This window comes from Chenopodium quinoa, unplaced genomic scaffold (genome assembly GCF_001683475.1).
Source record: "Chenopodium quinoa cultivar QQ74 unplaced genomic scaffold, ASM168347v1, whole genome shotgun sequence".
Classification (NCBI taxonomy): domain Eukaryota; kingdom Viridiplantae; phylum Streptophyta; class Magnoliopsida; order Caryophyllales; family Amaranthaceae; genus Chenopodium; species Chenopodium quinoa.
Window position 1 is genome coordinate 197,345 of NW_018743365.1, and position 19,780 is coordinate 217,124.

The 19,780-nt window shown below is 37.4% G+C and overlaps 1 protein-coding gene across 1 annotated transcript; it reads right to left on the reverse strand.

Annotated features, from left to right (window-relative positions):
• Nucleotides 1–1,987: 1,987 nt before the first annotated feature.
• Nucleotides 1,988–6,225, reverse strand: LOC110738070. The gene is made up of 2 exons (XM_021918438.1): nt 5,802–6,225; nt 1,988–3,664 (listed from the first exon to the last, which is right to left on the reverse strand). The coding sequence occupies exons 1-2, from the start codon at nt 6,172–6,174 to the stop codon at nt 2,967–2,969; spliced, it is 1,071 nt and encodes a 356-aa protein (XP_021774130.1). The 5' UTR covers nt 6,175–6,225; the 3' UTR covers nt 1,988–2,966.
• Nucleotides 6,226–19,780: the final 13,555 nt, after the last annotated feature.

A 19,780-nucleotide genomic window follows, 5' to 3' on the forward strand; every position in this document is an offset into this window, starting at 1 on the left:
CAGGCGGCTGGAAATTAGCGACCCACCCATCCTTGGCAGCCGTCGACCCTATCCTTCTCCCTTTCCCCCATTCCAAAACCCAAAAATCGCAAAACCACCGCTCAACCTCCCCTTCACCCACCGACCCACCCTAACCTCCACTGCACAGCGAACCTATTGCCCCACGCTCGCCGACCTGCCAATCTCCACTGCACCGTTTTCCTCTCTCCCCAAAACACCCTTCCATTCCCCAACGAAACCCTTCCCCACTGCCAAAAACCCCATATCTTTCCTCCCACCAGCTCGAAACCCTAGCGGCTAGGGTTTTCGATGGTTGGGGAGGGGTTTTCGGCTGTGGGGGAGGTGGTTTTAAGGGATTTTCGAGAGGAGGGAGAGGTTTCAAAGGAGGTAGGTGGTTTTTGATTGAGCATTGTCGCCGAGAATAAAGAGGGAAGGTGGGGGTTCGCAGCACCGGCGTGGGGAGGAGGATATCGGCGCAAGGGGAGGGGGTTAGGAAGTGGTCGGAATTAGGTGGTTTTGGGGGATCGGCTAGTGGCCGCGAGCCCGTGATTAGGGGTGGTTGGTGGTTTTTAGGGTTTGGATTGTTTTTTTTTTAAAATTTTGTTTAAAAAATGTTCATAAATTATTTTAGCCAATGCACTTGTGACATGTGTCACTTAAAATTACCCAAAAAAAAAAAAAAAAAACTAACTATAGTTAATTATCTAGTTAAAATTTAGCATTAATGTTATAGTTTACTTAATATAAGAAATTTAAGTTTACCATTGATAATAAAATTTAGGAAAAATTGACAAAAATAATCCCAACTTTCACCGATTCGCTCAAAATAATCCCAACTTTGAATTAATTTTAAATAATTTGAACTTTAAGGGCAATTCGCTCAAAATAGTCCAAACCGGTCACCTTACCTATTATAACAGGTTAAGGTGAAACGTGTCACCATGTAATTGGTTGAGGAAAAAAAATTTAAAAATTAAAAATTAAAAATATCTTAATAATTATTTTTTAAAAATTAAAACTTTAAAAAATTAAAAAACAAACCCACCATCAACATTAGCAATTCGACTCCAACAATCATCAATTCCCCACCAATTACATCAATTCGGGACTACAACATCTTCAATCTTTGAATTGTGATCCAATTAGAAATACCCAAAAGGTGTGTGATACTGACGAACCAACATAAAAATGCAATTTTGCATTGTGGGTTTAGATTTGGAGGTTCACGGTGGGGGTTTAGGGGGAAAGGCCGCCGGGAAAGTCATCGTATAAGGCAGAGCCGGCGGTTGGGGAGGGGGTTTGGGTTAGGCCGGTGGGAGGAGGGACGCCGGAGTGCCGAACTTGGGTGGTGGTGGGGTTTTTGTTGGTTGGGGTTGGGTGTTCTTTTTTTTTTCAGCCATTCACATAGTGACATGTGTCACTGAAACCCAAAAAAAAAAAATTACCTATTTAACAGGTTACCGGTCACTTTAGACCATTTTGAGCAAATACTCTCTAAAGTTCGGATAATTTAAAAATAATACAAAGTTGGGATTATTTTGAGCGAATCGGTTGAAGTTGGGATTATTTTTGTCAATGTTTCCTAAAATTTAAGAATGTTTACCACTTAGAAAACTAAAAAGTTGGAGTTCACCAAAGAGAATTTCCCAATAAAAAATGAACATGATGAAGGCAGTAATAGTACTACCCTTTGGATTGGCCACATAGTAGTTACTTCCTCCGTTCTTTTTTACTTGACCCGCTTTGACTTTTATACTATTTACTACTCCTCCTTTGACCGTCTTTTGTGAATAATTTGTAAGGAAAAACATATTCATGGTGGATATTTTTAAATTCGTCTCAAGAAATACTATCATAATATATAAATTTTATAATTTTTACTTATGGAGAATTAAAGTTATTATTCGTTGAGGTTTTACATTGGCAAGCGTGATAAAAGAAACAGGTCAAGTAAAAAAAAACAAGAAGTATGTTTTTTTTCATTTTGAATAGGAGATTTGCGTGCTAGAAGAGATTTGAAGTGTATACATTGTATACTACTATAACTATAGTATTTTATTTTATTTTTATTTTTTTTACAATGGTAAGAAAAAAGTAAACATTAGGAAACCCTCCTCACGAGGGGAATTCCTAATGCGTCGGTAGAAAGAATGGGAAATAAAGAAGAATTATTACAAGGAACTATATCCATACTATTACTAACTAAATGACCAACATTTGCTATACATTTGCTATCCAGACCGCTGCTTGATTTGCCTCCCGAAAGATGTGACGAACGCTCCAGTTATCGAAATTGCTTAGAAGTGAACAAATGTCTTTAATAATATGATCAATTTGCCATGGTGTTGACCAGATGTCATTAACGGAGTTGATTACCAAAAGATTATCACCTTCAATTATGATATTTTTGATCCCACGCTCAAGAGCTAGAAGAATGCCTTTAAAAAGAGTCATGGCCTCTGTTATGTAAACCTTGGTGGTGCCGAGGTTGAAAGCGCGAGCTCCTAAAACTGCCCCACTACTGTCTCTGATGAGAATCCCTGCTGTTGCTGACTTGTTGAGTATTGAACCGTCAAAATTATGACATCCATCACTTTAAATTAGAATAACAATATATACTGTACGAAATGGATCATAAAGTATTATGTGAAGGTTCCACGGCTCCATGCTCTTTCAATGAAGAAAATTTGTAACCTTGATTATTTTCTTCTTCCAAACTGTTGGGCTATCATTTGTAATTCTGTCTGGAGGGAACTCATATCATACAAACCCATCTAACAAAGAACAAACTACAGTATTTCGTAAAAAGTTGCTACAAAATTGCCAAGTACAAGCTACAATGTAAACATTTACATCAGTAATACAACCATATTCGGACAGCTCAACGAAGCACATAAACTTGCAAAGCCAAGATCACGAAATTTTCTTCTAGTAAGCTCAGGAGCTTGAAATTTTCTCCACATTAACTACACAACCATCCATGTCAAATGGCGATAGCCAGCCCACTTAGCAGCAACACGAATTCCAATGGCTAATGCGACACCCAACAAAGGAAATGGAACTTTTCCCATAGAGGGAGTAACTTCAGCTACTTCACTTCCTTCTGCAAGGTTTTTAGAATGATGATGAATAGCCAATGCTGTAAAGGATATTATCGTTAAAACTCTAACCCATGGCTCACCAACAGAGGCCAATACAGTTGCTACAGGTAATGCAGAAGAAACATTATCCCTGTTTTTAAATAATCGGGAAAAGCTGAAGAGACCAGCAAACATTAGCCAGAAGACTGGTTCAATGATGAAACCTCTCACTGCTCCATAACCAATAATCCCAGCTACAGTAAGAAGGTAGGGTTGGCACTTTAGTGAGTTTGGAGAAGCCACTTCTCCAATTGCAAGTATAATAGAAGCGAGCATAATGATAGAGGTTAATTCTGGTATTGGAGCAGATGTCACTATGCTGGAGTAAAAGGAACGTACTGCATGAACTGCAGTCTCAAAAAAGAGAATTGTGTAGGAGATAGGGTCACCTATGAAATGGAATATGAGAGCCAAGACAAATTTCGATAGGTATCCAATAAAATGGAAAATATTCACTACGAGCTTTTTCCAATTGGAAAGTTCCCACAAGACTGATCTCCAAGCATAGATGAGAAATGCTAGCGCTGCATATATCATAAGCAAAGTCAGAAAAAGGCAAGAATAATTAGTTGCACTAGCATGGAAAGATCCCTCAGTAGTTTAGTAAACAGATTGTGTTTCCTCATAGTAAAACCCAATAAGGTCAGTACAGAAGAGGCAAGCTTTAAGGGCAAGAAACATATCGTTCTAATAGTATGCATACTTGTAAGTTACTGCGTACAACATATCATCAACCAGTTAAATGCTGGGCATGGACACAAGTTGAGCAGCACCATAGAGTTCAATACAGCAAAACTAAGGTATGGGACAATAAGGGTCTTCCTATCATCTTTTATGTCCATAGTAGCAGCTATGATACCTTCACTACACTTCTTTCAATCTTAATCCCCTGGAAAACTGGCTATACAATTATCCAAAAAAAATTCTCTACAAAATCAAGACAGCAACATCAGACACATATAGGTGATCAGAAATTGCAGCACCTACAAAATTAGAGATTCAAATAAAGTACAAATAGTTATTCCTCTTCATCATAATCAAGTACCCATTCTAGAAGATCTCATGCTATTAAATTTATCATGTACAATCCAAATACTTTGAGGTTCTGAGTACTCTTCAACCTCAATATTCCTTAGTGCACTACAAATCAAACACCCACGATCTACTTTAGGCATCTTTGTATTCGTCCCATATAACACACACACACACACACACACACTCAACTCTAAGAAAATCTTATTTGAATAGCCTAGCTAGTGTTTCTAAACAGCACCAAAATCAAAAAGTTTAGACTTTAAAGTCATTGCAAGACTGTAACTTTACTCTCGTGTATAGCTGCTAGTGGAGGATTTTTGGTATTTCTAAGAAGTGATACCACATCTCTTAGTAAGGGTTGAATGGTACATAAAAGTTATTTTTCCTTGAACAAAGGAGAAGCAATCAGTAGAAAGTTAAAATCAACAGGAGAGAAGATAGAAAAAAGTATTTATTCAGGGTCCTCAGTTACCCCCTCCCACAAAAAAAAAAAAAAAAAAGAGGGGCTCGTGATTTCATGATGAAAAACAACCCCAACATTCCCTCCAACCTCTATAATTTTCATATTCTTGGCCTACTATATTTTGTTTAGAAGAGGCAGGCAAGGAGGTGAGGAGCACATAAAGAAGGCTAAAGAGGGACGACTCCTTAACTTTGAAGCTTACAAGCAGTTCCAAATATCCTAATTCCATTTCAATACACAAGAGAATTGAAAGAAGACTTCAAAACAACAGAGAGGGAAAAAGGGGGGGGGGGGGTTGGGGGGTTGTTCTTCCTTTCCCCCACACTCCTTATCGTCTTTTCATTTTTAATGCTGCAATCACCATAAAGAAGGACTAGCAAACAACATTCACAGAATGTTATTTTTACAGTATTTCTTTTCATTACCCTTGCCTAAAACATTCCCTACAGTTAGTAATGACTAACACGTACTAATGAAGTTTTAAGTAGAAACACACATACATATAACTGGAGAAACAATACCATGAATATCATCAACTGTCATAAAACTTCCCTTGCAAAATTCATATAAACTCATTGCCGTAAGAGTATGCATATAGAGATGCGATATTAAACAGCTATCGATTAGCCATTTCTTATAAACTCATTGCCATAACCACCAATCAAAATGTCTACAAAACAAGCCATAAGGGTATGCTATGCATACATAAATTGGATATTAATGAGCTATTTATATAAAAACAGCACTAACCCATTTTACTGAATTTCTTCATGTCCCATTTTTAACAGCCCTGTAACTAACACATTTTCCACTCTGTCAATCAATTCTAATTCAAATTTCCCCAAATTGGTGAGCAAACTCAAAAAAAAAAAAATAATAAAAAAAAAAATCAATTACATTAACCCATTTTACAGAATTTCTTCTTGACACATTTTTAAATTTAACAGCCCTGTTAGTCTGTTACTAACACATTTTCCACTTAATTTTTATCACTCAATTTCAATTTGAATTTCTCCAAATTTGTGAGTAAACTCAAAATCAAAATATCAACAAACAAGAAATGAAGATAAATTCCCAATAACATTCATTCTTTAAAAGGAAGACATATTTACAAAAACAGATAAAAAAACATTAAATCAAAAGAAAAGGAGGGAGAAAGATACCTACAAACCAAGGCCAACGAAGAGGAGGAGAAGGAACTTCCTTAGACAAGTACTTAAATCTATCAGGCATTGTGCTTTTACCCCTCAATTCTTCCAATTCTTCATCCTCAATTTCTTGCTCACTTCTCTTTTTCTCTCCTCCACTATTCTCAGCTCGAACATAAAATCCCAATTTAGCCCCAGAAATGCGAAGCCCAAATCGTTGGGTGAACGAAGAATCTGATGTAGAGGAGTTGAATTGAAGGGTTTGATTAGTGCTGCTGCTGCTGCTCCCTTGGCGGAAAAATGTGGCACGGGTTGTGAGTTTGGGAGTTGAGTAACGGTAGTTTCGCCATGAAAGCGGTGAACAGGTGCTAGAAATTGATATTGACATGGTTGAGAGGCTGACACTAAAAAATGGTTCACCATATTTGAGTTTTCTTAGAACAAGTTTTGTACCCTAAGTTGTACGGCTTATTTACTAAATTGTGATATAAATTTTTATTCTATACTTAAATTTCAAAATATATTATGAATCAAAAAAAAAAAATTCAAAATATATTTGTAATACAAAATTAGCTAGGAATTAAAGTAATTTTGTCACGATTTAAACTAATGTAGAAGGCATGTAAAAGACTAAAAATAATATTTGTATTTTTTTTTTTGAGTTATAAACTAATTTTTTTTGACTGAAAATATAATACAATTTATACATATGAAATTTTGGTATTTTATTGATACTAAAACTCTCAACAAATAATTTTATCTTAAAATTCTATCCAAATTTGATTAAAAATAGAATTCTTAACTTTTTTTTTAAAAAAAAAATTATTTTTTTTTTACTTTTTTTTATCTTATGAAATCTATGTACATATACCCAATGTGGCGCAACATTTGACGAAAAGTAAGAATGCCAAATGTTGATGTCTTGTGGCCTGACTAAAAGTTTAGCTTTATATATTAGTTATATAATGGGTTTATCAATTATTATTTCTTTCCGTTCCATAATAATTGACACATTTATTATTTTCTTTCATCCCAAAATATTTGACACGTTACCAAATATATGAGACCACTAATAAAAAATATTTTCCAACATTTTTTTTCTCCCCACTACTCCACCTCCTCCACTTTTTGTTTGTTGTTTTTTTTAACTATATAAAAATACAAAAGAGAATCATTAATACTATTTCCGTTTCATAAAATCTGCAACGATTTCCTAAAATGGAAACTACACATTATGTACAACAAACTAAAAGTTACCTCTTTTAGTAAATTTTTTGTGTAAAATTACCACCATACCCTTACTAAATTTTACTTAAATTCAATAAACAACATATTAACTCTTTAACCCAAATTAATTTATCCCTATAATTAAAACTCTAACCCACATTCTCTCTTCTCCCTCACAACCTTATCCACCACCAACACCACCACTTTTGCACTCTCCTCCCTCTCAACCACCACAAGCACCATCCCTATCCTCTTTTCTCTCTCTTCTCTCACCGCACTACCACCAGCACTCGGATCCATCGCACCATCTGTTCTCTCTCTTCTCTCTTCTCTTGTGGTTGGGGGCGCATTTCAGATCATGGTGGCGATATGGGGTTTCGATTTTTGATGGTGGTGAGGTCGGGTTTCAATTTGATGGTGATGGTGAGGTAGGTCGAGTTTCAATTACCCTCGATTTCCGCAAGACCCTCATACTCGTGACAGTCATCGATTTCTCCAACTCCAGTTCATCGCCCCTTTCACCCTTTTCAAAGCCGTGCGATTTGGTTGGGTGGGTTTGTTGGTGGTGGTAAGTGGGGATTTTGGTTCTTTGGTGGTGAGTTGGGGTTTTGGTTCGTTGGTGGTTGGGTGGGGATTTAGTGGTGGTGCGAGTTGGTTGGATGGGTTTTGGGTTGTGGTGAGGTAGGGCTTCGTTCGTTGGTGGTTTGGTGGTGTTGTTGGTCTTGTTGTGGCGTTGGTGGTCTGGTGGTGGTGCGAGTTGGCTGGCTGGGTTTCGGGTGGTTGTGGTGGGGTTGTTTTCTCTCTCATCCAATTAATCACATGCCCTTTTGTTTACTAATCTTTGCTTAAGAAATTTTGCCTTGGGAAATGTGCAAGCCCCTTTGCTGCACATTTTATGAAACAAAGGTAGTATAATAAACATGTTTTAAATGGACCTACTTGTAGTTTTCTTAATCTACGTTACCACCCCAACGTCACAAATATTATGGGACGGAGGGAATACATTACAACAAAATAATAATTGTGCATGCCCATAATAGTTTGTAACTACCTCAATAATATGACTATCTTTGTAACTTCCTTGTAATTCTCATGTGCCATTAATTAACATTGTAACCCCATATGAATGGACTCTTTATTGTCCATATAGGTTGCATTTTTTTTAATGGAAAGGTGAGCAAGAAGTTGATAATCTTCTCTCAAAACTATACCCTAACTTATTAGAATAGATATAAAAAGAAAATTTACTATATAAAAATGGATTGATATCTTGGTAAGCTTGCCAACCTCTCCATATATGTGGCGCAAATCAACATAGGTGAAATTTCAAATCAGCTCCTTAACGTCCTCCAATAATAGCTGATTTTTCCACGGGCACTAAGTCTTTCTTTGCAAAATATTAATAATTAGCAAATTATCCCCCTTCAATAAATACTTTTAAAATATTATGAGCATGTGCCAAAAGAAGACCCTTACGAAGGGTCGTATTTTCCGCAATAAGAGGAGTACTCATACCAATATTAAAATAACGACTACAAATATTATATTCTAAATGATCTCTATCTTAGAACAACGCCTACGGTTGCTAAATCATCTCGAACAGAACCATAAAAAATTATTTTAATAACACAAGGGGGAGGGGGCAACCAAGAGACACGTATACTCCTAGGGGTAGGATAAGAAGGAAGAGCGGGAGCAAGAGTATCCAAAGATTCGAGACAAGAACGAAAATGCCATTCATGATAAAAAAATTTGAGCATGAGAAAAAATAGTCATATGAGAAAAAAAACAATTTCATCAAAAATCACTAAATTAGATACTTCATAAAGAAATTATAAAATTTTCTTAGAGACATAGAGAAATTACCCTTTAAAACTTTAAAAAGCAAATAAATACTAGTGGTTAAAGGGACCTGACCAATTCAATGAATAGTAGCATCAGTATGCCAAAACTGAGAAGTGTAGGAACAAGATAGAAAAAAATAATGATTTTAAGTTTCATCATGACAATTACAAAGGGGGCACATAGAAGGAATATCCAACTGACGATAAGCAAGATTAGCCCTTGTAAGTAGAGCATTATGAAGAAATTTCAAAACAAAAATTTTCAGTTTTGGAGATATATCAAGTTTCCAAATCCATGAAATTCCCATTTATTATGAGAAGAGATATTATGAGCAAGCCAAGTAGTTGATTTGACAGTATAATCACCAGTGTTAGAGAATCAAGGCTCATCTTGAATAACTAAAGAAGGAAGTGAGATTCCTTTAAAAAGATGGACAATATTAGACGGGACATAAAGAAATAGAGTAGAAACATCCCATTTCATTATTGTCCAAAATGAAATGATCAATAGTAAGATCTAGGTTTTTGGATATTCGAAATATCTAAATTAAGCATAGTGATTAAATTTTCAGAAGATCACCATTTATCAAGCCAGAATAGAACACTAGTAACATTACCAATTTTCCATCGAAGGCCACGAAGTAGGAAGGGGCGCATTCGAAGAAATTTTTTCCCAAATCCAAGAGTCCTAAAGATGAGATTATTTTCCAACCTACTTTAGCTAAAAAGAAGGAGTTAATTGCTTCAGTTTTACAGAGGCCTGAGCCACCATAATATTTAGATTGACAAGTTTTATCCCATGAGATCATAGGTATACTTGATTTGTTTGGGGATTGTTTCCAGAAAAAATTTCTAATAATTTGATCAAGAGAATTAGTAATAGTTTTCGGTAAGCAAATTGTGGACATAACAAAAGTTGGTACCGCCTCCAAATTGTCAATATATATATATATATATATATATATATATATATATATATATATATAGTGACCAAAAATTCCGGGTAATAAATTAAGGAACTGATTACAACCAGCTCTAATTCCATTTCTCAATATTTTGGACCTACAACCGGTTTGGGTACCCAATTATCCAACTTATGTTACACTAAATAAGTTTTTTAAAATAAAATTATGTTATATGTATCCAATTAGTAAATTAATAAAAAAATTATTAATACCTAACGTAGGGTTGGTGCTCCCAAGGGTTCACATGGGTAACCAAACCATTCATCTAGGTTAAAGCATCTTAATGCATATATAAATACAAGTGTTAAACGCTAAAAACGAAAATAGACTAAAATAAGTATTATAATTTATATCATATTTTAACAATTATGTACACAAGTTGGTACCCGAAACTAGAACCGGTACCTGGTGGTTGCAATTCCAAGTCCTAAATTTTAGGAATCGGTTGAACCAATTCCAATTCCGGTTCTGAATTTTAGGACCTGATCCTAACTAACTTCGGGTCTGGGTTCTAAAATTTTAACTGGGTACCCGGTTTGCTCACCCCTAATTATCAGCACCATTGCTAACTGTTTCGGGGTTTTTTTGGAATCCATTGGGATACTAGTTATGCTTTGCTAGCAACAAGACTCAGACACCTGCAAAAAATGGAGCTTCGCTTTATCGGGGATCATCAAGTTAGAGACTGGAAAACGTAGTAAAACTTGAGAGAGAAAGTAGAGAGAAGTTGGAGCTATTTAGTGCTCTATTAACTTTTATGTCACAATCCAATCATAAATGATTGGAGTATTTATAGGGTTTGGGAATTGTGCTCTTTTAGGGTTATTACCCTAGAATGACACGATTTGATTGGTGACACAATCAAGTTGCGACACGTGTCTAGGGGTCAGCGTCGTTTTGTAGATTTCTTGATATTTTGAGGCCCTTTTCTCTTATTTCAGGTGCTCTTCTTAAGCTTGACTTACACTTCTAGATGATCTTGTGTGTTTGGAGAGATCCTTCTTCGACTTTTGGATCAGAAAGGTTTCCTCGTCCGCATATTGTTGGCTTTTACTACTAGCTGATTATATTCCTTTGTCATTTTTAGGCTTCCTTGAATTGAGTCAATTTTCCCAAACGACCTCTCAAACTTCAACAACATCAAATGAGGAACGATTACTACCTTTGTTTCATTTAGCGTAGGGTGGTTGAGTATGACATTTGTAGCCAGTGAGCTCTTTGACCACTAGGAAGCGGACAACCATGTCCTTTCCTTCCCCCTTTTGCCCGATTTGGACGTGTAAATCGATCTGTCCTACTGGATGTATGATGGACCCCCCAAACCCAACCAACGGGTGAGAAATGTCCTTGAGAGCATCCTCAGCAAGATTCAAATTTTTCAAGGCAACCAAACTGATAATGTCGGACGAGTTTCCCGTATCTATTAATATTCGGCCGACCTTCAAATTGGCTATTTTCATAACAAATACCATGGGGTCATTGTGGAGGAATTTGACCTCACCTTGGACCGCCTCATTGACCGTTACTTTTGGGAAGGGTTCAACCTTCACCCCTTCAGCATGCATCACTTTGCCAATTCTCCAAGCGTCTTGCTTGATTCCTTTCATGGTAGGGCCTCCTGCAGCAAAGCCGCCTAATATTACAGCCACTAAACTAGAATTGGTGTTATTTCCATCATCTTTCTTGTCATTTTGGTTTTTCTTTTCAGACTTGTTGTCTGACTGGGTGTATGTGAACTTTGACTTTAAGACATACGAATTCAACATGCCCTTTTCGGCCAGTTTATCAACAACCTCTTCAAATTGATGCACTCGTTCGTGTCATGTCCCACATCCTTGTGGTAGTGACAGTACTTGCTTTTGTTGCGATACTGGACCGAACCTCTCAGTAGTTGGGTCTTTTTAAACTCAAATTCATCTTTAATTTCCATCGGGATTGAATAGCAATCCTTGTTGAACTCGTACTGGGGCTCGTATGTCTTGGCCTTCTTGGCTTTTGTTTTTTGGTTGTCGGCCACCTAGATTTCTTTTCTTTTGTTCTTTCCTTCTTTCTTTTTCCCGGCTGAGTCTTGCTGAAAAGGTTGCTTCTTCTCAGCCTCCTTGGGTGGTACTTTAGCTTTTGTAAGTGAACAGAAATCAGCTGCTTCACTGTAGGCTTCAGCTTCCCGCAGAACGCTTGTGCATGTCCGAACCTTTATCCTTACCAAGTCAAAATTAAAGCCATTATGCCTTACCCCTAGAGAAATTCAAAAGAGGCCATTTCATCCAGCAGGTTCTGAATTTTGGCTTTTTTTTATTCAACCTTTGAACGTACGATCGCCAAACTTCAGTCTTCCTCGGGGGAATATTATAAGAGAAGGTTCCAACAAACAATAGGCCAAGAGTAGTGAATTAGTCAATGCACCCGACCGGAAGACTATTAAACCACTCTTGCGCCATGCCTTTGAGGGTGGTCGGGAAGCACCTACACCATGTGGCATCATCCACACTTTGCAAATACATCAGATTTTGGTACGAGGTGATATGTTCTTCTGGGTTGCCCGTACCATCATAGCTTCCACAAGTACACTCTTCACCTTCGCTGGTTGAGGACAATTGAGAAGTTCTTGAGAAAACGGAGGCGACTTGTCACCAAGATTCAACAAGCGCATTTCCTAGTTGATAGGCTGGGGTTGTGCGGCCAGTTTTCCCAAATATGGTTTCTGATCGAACGACTAGCCATATTGCCCGTACTATCCAAAGATAGGGGGTTAGGAGGCAGAATAGGATTGAAATCTTGGGGTGTCTGAAATTGAAACGGTTGAACTGGAATAGGAGTTTGAGTATGATGAGCTTGACTCCTGCTAGTCCTTGCCGAGATGGTATGTTTGGAGAGAGATTGGTTAGAGAATTCATCCGACATTATTGGGATTGAGACCGTGTTCGAGTAGGCCGCCCGCTCCCGTTGTTTGTACCGGATCTATTCCCTTGCATCCCTTCAGCGTCGCGATGACTCAGGATCTTCCCTTTGAGGATGTTTAGTCTGCCCCCAGCCAACTGCATTTTCTCAACGACCCTAGACAGGTTCGTCCGTGGCACCCTAGAAGATCTTCTATGCGGTTGCTGGAATGAGGTGTTCCCAGCATCCATAGCATTGGTTGCCTTGCTTTTGGAGTGCCATCTTCCTCCCTTCTAGAAGACTGTCTGGAGGAAGATGGACTTTTACTCTTTAACTCATTTTGAAGTTTGTTCAGAGCGACCTTTTGGAAGGGAACAGTAAATAGAGGGTCCTCGACCTCATGGAGTGAGGCAGCCAAAGGGTCACTAGAATTGATTGTTGCAGTTATGTCTTCTACATGGTCATATTGACCAAGGCCAGGGCCGACATGAGGTGTCTGACCATCTATTTCCATATTACGGTCAAGTATCCCATAGACGACGTCTAATGTTTAAGGGTTTTTTGGAATCCATTGGGATATTGGTCACGCTTTGCCAACTACGAGACTCAAACACTTGCAAAACAACGGAGCTCCGGTTTATCGGAGATCTGTCTCCAACGATCAAGTTAGACATCGGAAAATGAAGTAAAAATAGAGAGAGAAAGTAGAGATAAGTTGGAGCTATTTAGTGCTCTATTAAATGTTATGTCACAATCTACCCCTCCTATTATAAATGATTGGGGTATTTAAAGAGGTGGAGAATTGTGCCCTTTTAGAGTTATTACCCTAGAATGACATGATTTGATTAACAGCGCAATCAAGTCGTACACGTGTCTAGGGGTCAGTGTCGTTTTGCGGCTTTTTCGGTATTTGGGCCTCCTAATGTAAGGAGGCCCTTTTCTCTTATTTTAGGTGCTCTTCTTGAGCTTGACACATGTCATCTTCCTAAGGGACACGTGTCACCCTTTGGTTGGACCACATGTCACTACGGGATTGGACCATGTGTCGGGGGTATTTTTACCTTAATCACTAACAATCATCAATAAAATTCGAAGGAGATCGTGATCAAATAAACAAAAAATTTAGCGGATAAAATTACCCCCATTCAATGTAAGTATAATATTTGGAATTATATCATACTTCGTAATTGTTTGGAATCTTGTCGATTTGATGATAATAATATGACAAAGTTCTGATAAGAATGGTGTCCTTCGAACAAGTGTAATATTCTTATTGAGGGTTCGGAATTATTAGAAAGCCAATTATTCAGTGAGGTGAAGCGATCGGAATGCCTAGGTGGAGGCCGCTTTCGATCAATAATATTAATGTATAATAAATATTACAGCTTAATCTTGATTGAATTCTTCGGGTCACACCCAAGCAACTAAAAAAATGACGCGACGAATTGATTCGGAAGGAATTAATGAGTCACCTGAGTAATTAATATTTAGACGTCGAAAATTTGAGCTTGGAGTGTCAAATCCGAGCGTCAGAAGTCGAGTCGAAATAATCAAAGACGAGACGGCAAAATTACTAATTAATTAACAAATTACCAAAATACCCCTAGCATCGGAATGCCCCGAGCAAACAGAGTGCTAGGGGCATATGGCCTAGTAAGGTGGCTAGAAGCGCACCAAGCCGAGCCTAGGCTGGATGTGCGTGCTAGCGCACCATGGCTAGCAAGGCTGTCCGCAGCATGCTAGCACTAAGCACGCATGGGCCTGTTTGTTAGGAGCCATGCCGCAGTAGCTAGCAGCAAAGGTTAGCACGCATGGCGCGCCAACCCGCAGCAGTATAGCATGCATGTTAGAAGCAAGCATTGGCCAACAGCCCTCACATATGTGCGTGGCTTGCTGGGCCGAGTGAGCGACAGTAGTAAACATCTACTTTCGGCCTCCTGCCGCGACATGAAGTGCAATGACAATAATTAAAACCATCTTCGCGTTGGATTAACGTGAAGAACACTTTGTGGATTACTGATTGAACTGCAAGAACATAAAAATAAGCTAGCCTAACCCAAAAGCAAAAGCATTACGGTCCAATGAACTAAGCCCGATCATAATAAGGCTTAAGCCCGAGCTTAAAGCCTAATAATGACGGTTTTAGAGGCGGCTAGATTAAAATTGAAGCTGCCGTAGATAAATCCGCGCGCATCTCAAGGAGTCGCGCTGGTCAGGCGCGCGCAAATCACAAGGTCGTACGTAACCCCCAACGCAGCCTCCAGTGATGCACTTGCGAAAGATTCAGAAATTTATAAAAATATGAAATCGAATCTTACCATAATACTGCGCGCAACACAATCTGTTGCGCTGCCTATAGCAACTGTAAGGAGGGTGTTCCCATCGTAGAGGGTCCTTCCTTATATGCACATGGCCATTTAAAAGGCAAGGATTTTACACTTGTTAGGGTGTATTAGGATTTAAATTCCAGATTGTTTGGGAGACCTTGAATTAGAAATGATACTCTCATCACACTTTTTTGTAAGAAACAAGTAGGAGTCTTCAATTAGTTTTAGGAAAACTCATAAACCTCGTTCATACCTTTCTCCCAAGTAGAGTTCAAGGGATAATTAGCACGAACCGTAGGTTTACCCATGCCCAAACTGGTCTACATAAACCAGAAATGAGTTCGGGGGCGAGGGTACTAAGATAACGTTCCCTTTAGAGGGGAATCGCTATCTTAGCCCTAGTACGACCTCTACTAGCTCTTCCTTTTTCACAATTTCATTACCAAACAATATATGCAACGTGATACCTAAAGACTAAGTTAGTTTATTTTATTTACAAGAATTAATCACGTAGGAATTACATTGCAAAAGTTGTTATTCTTTGTTTAATCAATATTCGTGAAAAGAACAAAATAAACTACATTCGCCTTGTCTTAAGTGATAAAACAACAATTAATTATCAAAATCTATTCTTTATGAACAAAAGAGTACTATGTGAATTAATTAATTAAAAGTTTGTTTAAAGTGATCAAACAACACTATTTATTAAATTAAATTTATTTAAACAATAAAGGAAAAGTAATTTATCTAAGTGCTCAGGAAACTAACCGTTCTTCTTTTATGTTAAATCTCCATTTAATGTGCTTATGGACTTTATTTCTTCTTCACACCTTCAAGAGCTTCAATGGATGGATTAGGGTTTAAGAGTAGTTGGGAAGAAAGAGGGAAAAGTAGTATGATAGTAAGAGAAGTTGAGAGATTAGGGTTTTGAGAATACTAGGTTTTTATTTCTGAATTTTCGGTCCCCGTAATAGTGAACGAAGACCCCTTTTTTAGGCGTAGGGATCTAGGTTTAGGGTTTAGAGCCGCACCATCAGGTGGCGCGCACAACTCTTTGAGTCGTGCTGGGTCCCACGCGCATCTCAATGAGTCGCGCGCGCAAGTGATTGAGTTACCTGATTTGCGGTTTGCCTTATACAAAATTGTATTTTTAAAACTTCCATAAATTTTGATTGCAAAGTTGGATTATGGCGTGTTAGTTATCATTTGAAAGCTTTGAATGTCTAATTTCGAATTCCGTTGGAATTATTTTTAAATATGTTATGGATCAAAAGTTATGGACGTTGAAGTGCAAGGGTGTCGGTTTTAGGGCCCGGTTTAGTGTTTTGATCATAACTTATTTGTTTTGGCTCGGAAATGGGCTTATAATATACCGGTAGAAAGCTCTTTGAAAGGGATATTCATCCGTATAGGCTTTTTACGGGAATTTGATGTTGGTTTATCTGTTTAGCTCGGTTTTCAACAATGTAGGTTCCACTGGATCCAATCATTGCATTTAACGCATTTGGGTCCGTTATTAATCAAGTTTAAACATATATGAACATATTTTAGGCCTAATTAGTAATCGGACAAGGCTTTATGATAACTTGGTCTCAAATATGGGATTAAACTTACTTCATAATGATTTTCGTAGTCCATAAACACTTTAACTTTGATCTAACATGAGGAACGGATTTTTGTAACATCATCGCACTTCCTTTCGGTAGAAGAGGCCAAAAGTAGGTGTCTACAGTTAGCCCCCACTTTTATCGAGTCTAGAATAGACGATGATCAAAGTAGTCAAAGAAATAAATCCGAGACTCATTCCGCAAAGTTCTCAAAGAATAGAGAAACTTTCAGAAATGTTAAGGATGTGGAAACAATCCTTTGTTCGCTAAGTGTTCGAAACAAGTTGCTATTAAGGCTAGGAAAAGTTTTTTCCTAGTCTTAACGCGATAAATAATCTAGATTGATCCTTTGCAATTGTAGAACGCTTTTACAAGTAAAGGTGTTCTTGGTGATGTCAAGTTATGAGAAGAGATCGGTTTTAAAAAAGAATAAAAGGGGATGATTTCCTCTCAATCGTGTCATTGTTGGTCTAAAGTCCCACGATATGTCATTGAAACCTTAGCCTGACTTTAACAAAGTAAAAAGATGAAAAAGGTGTTTTCGGTATTCGAGCCGAAATGGTCCGTTATTCGAGCCGGATGTCCACAAGATAGAAATACATGTCTCAGGACTGGAGGCATAAATCCAAATCCAGTGAGAGGGAAGAAAGTCAACAAGTCTCTCAGCAGTTTTGTCCACAAGATGAGTACACATGTCTCAGGAATGGGGGCACGTGACTACATAGGCGCGACATCGTCTCGTCGCTTCTTTATACAAGGGTCGGACGGACACCCTAACTGTCCGGTAAGCTAGTAAGCTCACTAACTACCGTATTTGCTTCCAATCAAGAAGTGTCTGTTCCTGATGGTTCGGCGCGCCTATTGACTCGTGAGCTAACGCCTAAAGTAATCCTATACCTTTTAGTTTTGAGAATTAGATCTCGCAAAGCTTAGGCTGAAGTGAAATTTTACGCAACACCTATGCCGTACAATTTTTCGCCGTACGATACGCCTTTTGCGTTGTTACGCTGCATGACAACACCTTCCTTTTTGCTTCGGATGTGAAAAAAGAAGAAAAGTCAGACATTTATAATGTCAGTAAAGTAAAATGACAAACCTGCCTATGGGTGCTTTTACGTAAAGCACCACCACAGAATGTCTTAAGACACTCTTACGAAAAACGTTCAGACACTCTTACGAAAAAAGTTCAAAACTTATGCTTAGGGAAGGCACAAAGCATGGTGTGCATGCAAAATGATGCAAAAAACTATCAAAGAAGAAAAGAAACTACTGGATGTACAACAATTTTAAAAGATTTTGATAATTCGCGCGTTATTACGTATAACAACGTACAAAACCGTTGGGAAAAAAATCAAAACGGTTCAAAATCTGAGTACTGGTCTTTTAAGTGACCAGTGTCCGCGCGCAACTTAGTAGGTCGCGCTGGCCAAGCGCACGCAAGAAACTGGGTTACGCTGGGATGCCACGCGCAACTTAATGTTATCCTCCACGCTCGAATTATTAAAAGATTTGGAGAAGCGCAATCTATAGCTCCCTTTCTTCTTCTCATCTTTCTCCAATTTTGATCTCTTTCCATTTTTTGTTGTCGTTTGAAGCTAAGGAAAGTAAATCTTTCTCCTTTTATTTTACCAGACTTTGATCTTGGTTTATAAAATGGAGAAATCGACTGAAGAATCCTAACAAAAGTTGGGGTTTTCGATTCGATTTGTTTTTATGAATCTGTTTGTTTGTTGTTGTGAAATGTTTAAGCAATATATTGCAACAAATTTCATGTGAAGTGATAAAGTATTGATCCTGTATGAGCATGTCAAGCATATATGTGTTTTTTTGTTCATTCTAATTTTGACTTTGTGCTTGATCTTTATTTCTCTCTTTTTTTCTCACATAGACTATACTTGTTAATTTTAATGTAAATTGAAGTATTTAGAACAACAATTATGCATTAAAATTATAAATGAATTTTTGAACTTTTATAATAGCATGAATTTGTTCTTGCGACTCATATTTTTCTTTTTTATTTTTTTTTCATGCGTAAGTTGCAAAATTGACTTTATTATCAATGATAAAAATAACCGATGGTTATTATTATTCACTTATAAAACTGTGATTTCAAGATTTGCACAAAACTAGTTAGTTTAGGAAATTCTTGAAGAGATCATCGAACTGTTGTAGCTTGGTTATATTTCGGGTTCGTAAGCCCCCATTTTACATTTTTGAAAGTTGTAGCCCAAGTGTTGGGTGACTTCGATGATTTTCTTATTGTCAATAATTAGACCCTTTCATGTTGCTTAAAATGGGTCTATAAATCCCGTGTTTCGTCTTATTATGATAACAACTTGAATCTTGGAAATGATTAAACTAGGGTGTTTAAACCGTTTTTTGACCATTCATAGTTTTAACAAAGAAATTTCCAAAGTCTAGTAATATTGGTTATTCATTAGAATAAGTAAGGGGAAAAATGAAATGTTGTTCAAATTTTTCGTCTATTCTTGCTACTTTTGAAATCTTTCTTTTGAGTTCAAATTTTATCACCGTTTTCAAGCTCGAGAAAGTAAATGTTATCCTCCTTGCGAAATTCCAATGTGTGCAACAATGGAGAATATTTTAGAATGAAGATTCCTTAATTTCGAATTTAGGAGTCTTTTGTTTACATTCTAACTCATGAAATTGTTTGTCTTATGTTAATAATGTGTCTACATACAATGATCATGATGAATGATTGAGTACTAAACTTTCGTATGGGCAAGTATCGTGATTTTGTTGCTCTACACTAGTCATACTCTCTAATCTCTAGAGTAAATTGAAATATTGAAACAACAATTATGCACTAAGATTAGTTCTTGAAGTTGAACTTGAAAATGGCTCGAATATGTAACTTGTTTCATGGCCAAGTTCAGTTGCAAACTTAGTTTTCAAAGGAACAAAATGAATATTAAATCATTGTGATGTATTTGAAACTTATAAGGCTTGAGATCTACAACTATTTAGGCGATTCTCGAAAGTAGCTCGAATGGCATGAATATCTCATTTTGTTTCTTTGTGGATATTGGAGCCCCATGTGTCGGGTTATGCGCATTCTTGCTATTTCTCAAGTCTTGGAGCCCCCAACTTGGGGTAGTTCTAATGACTTGATATTATTTAGGCCAT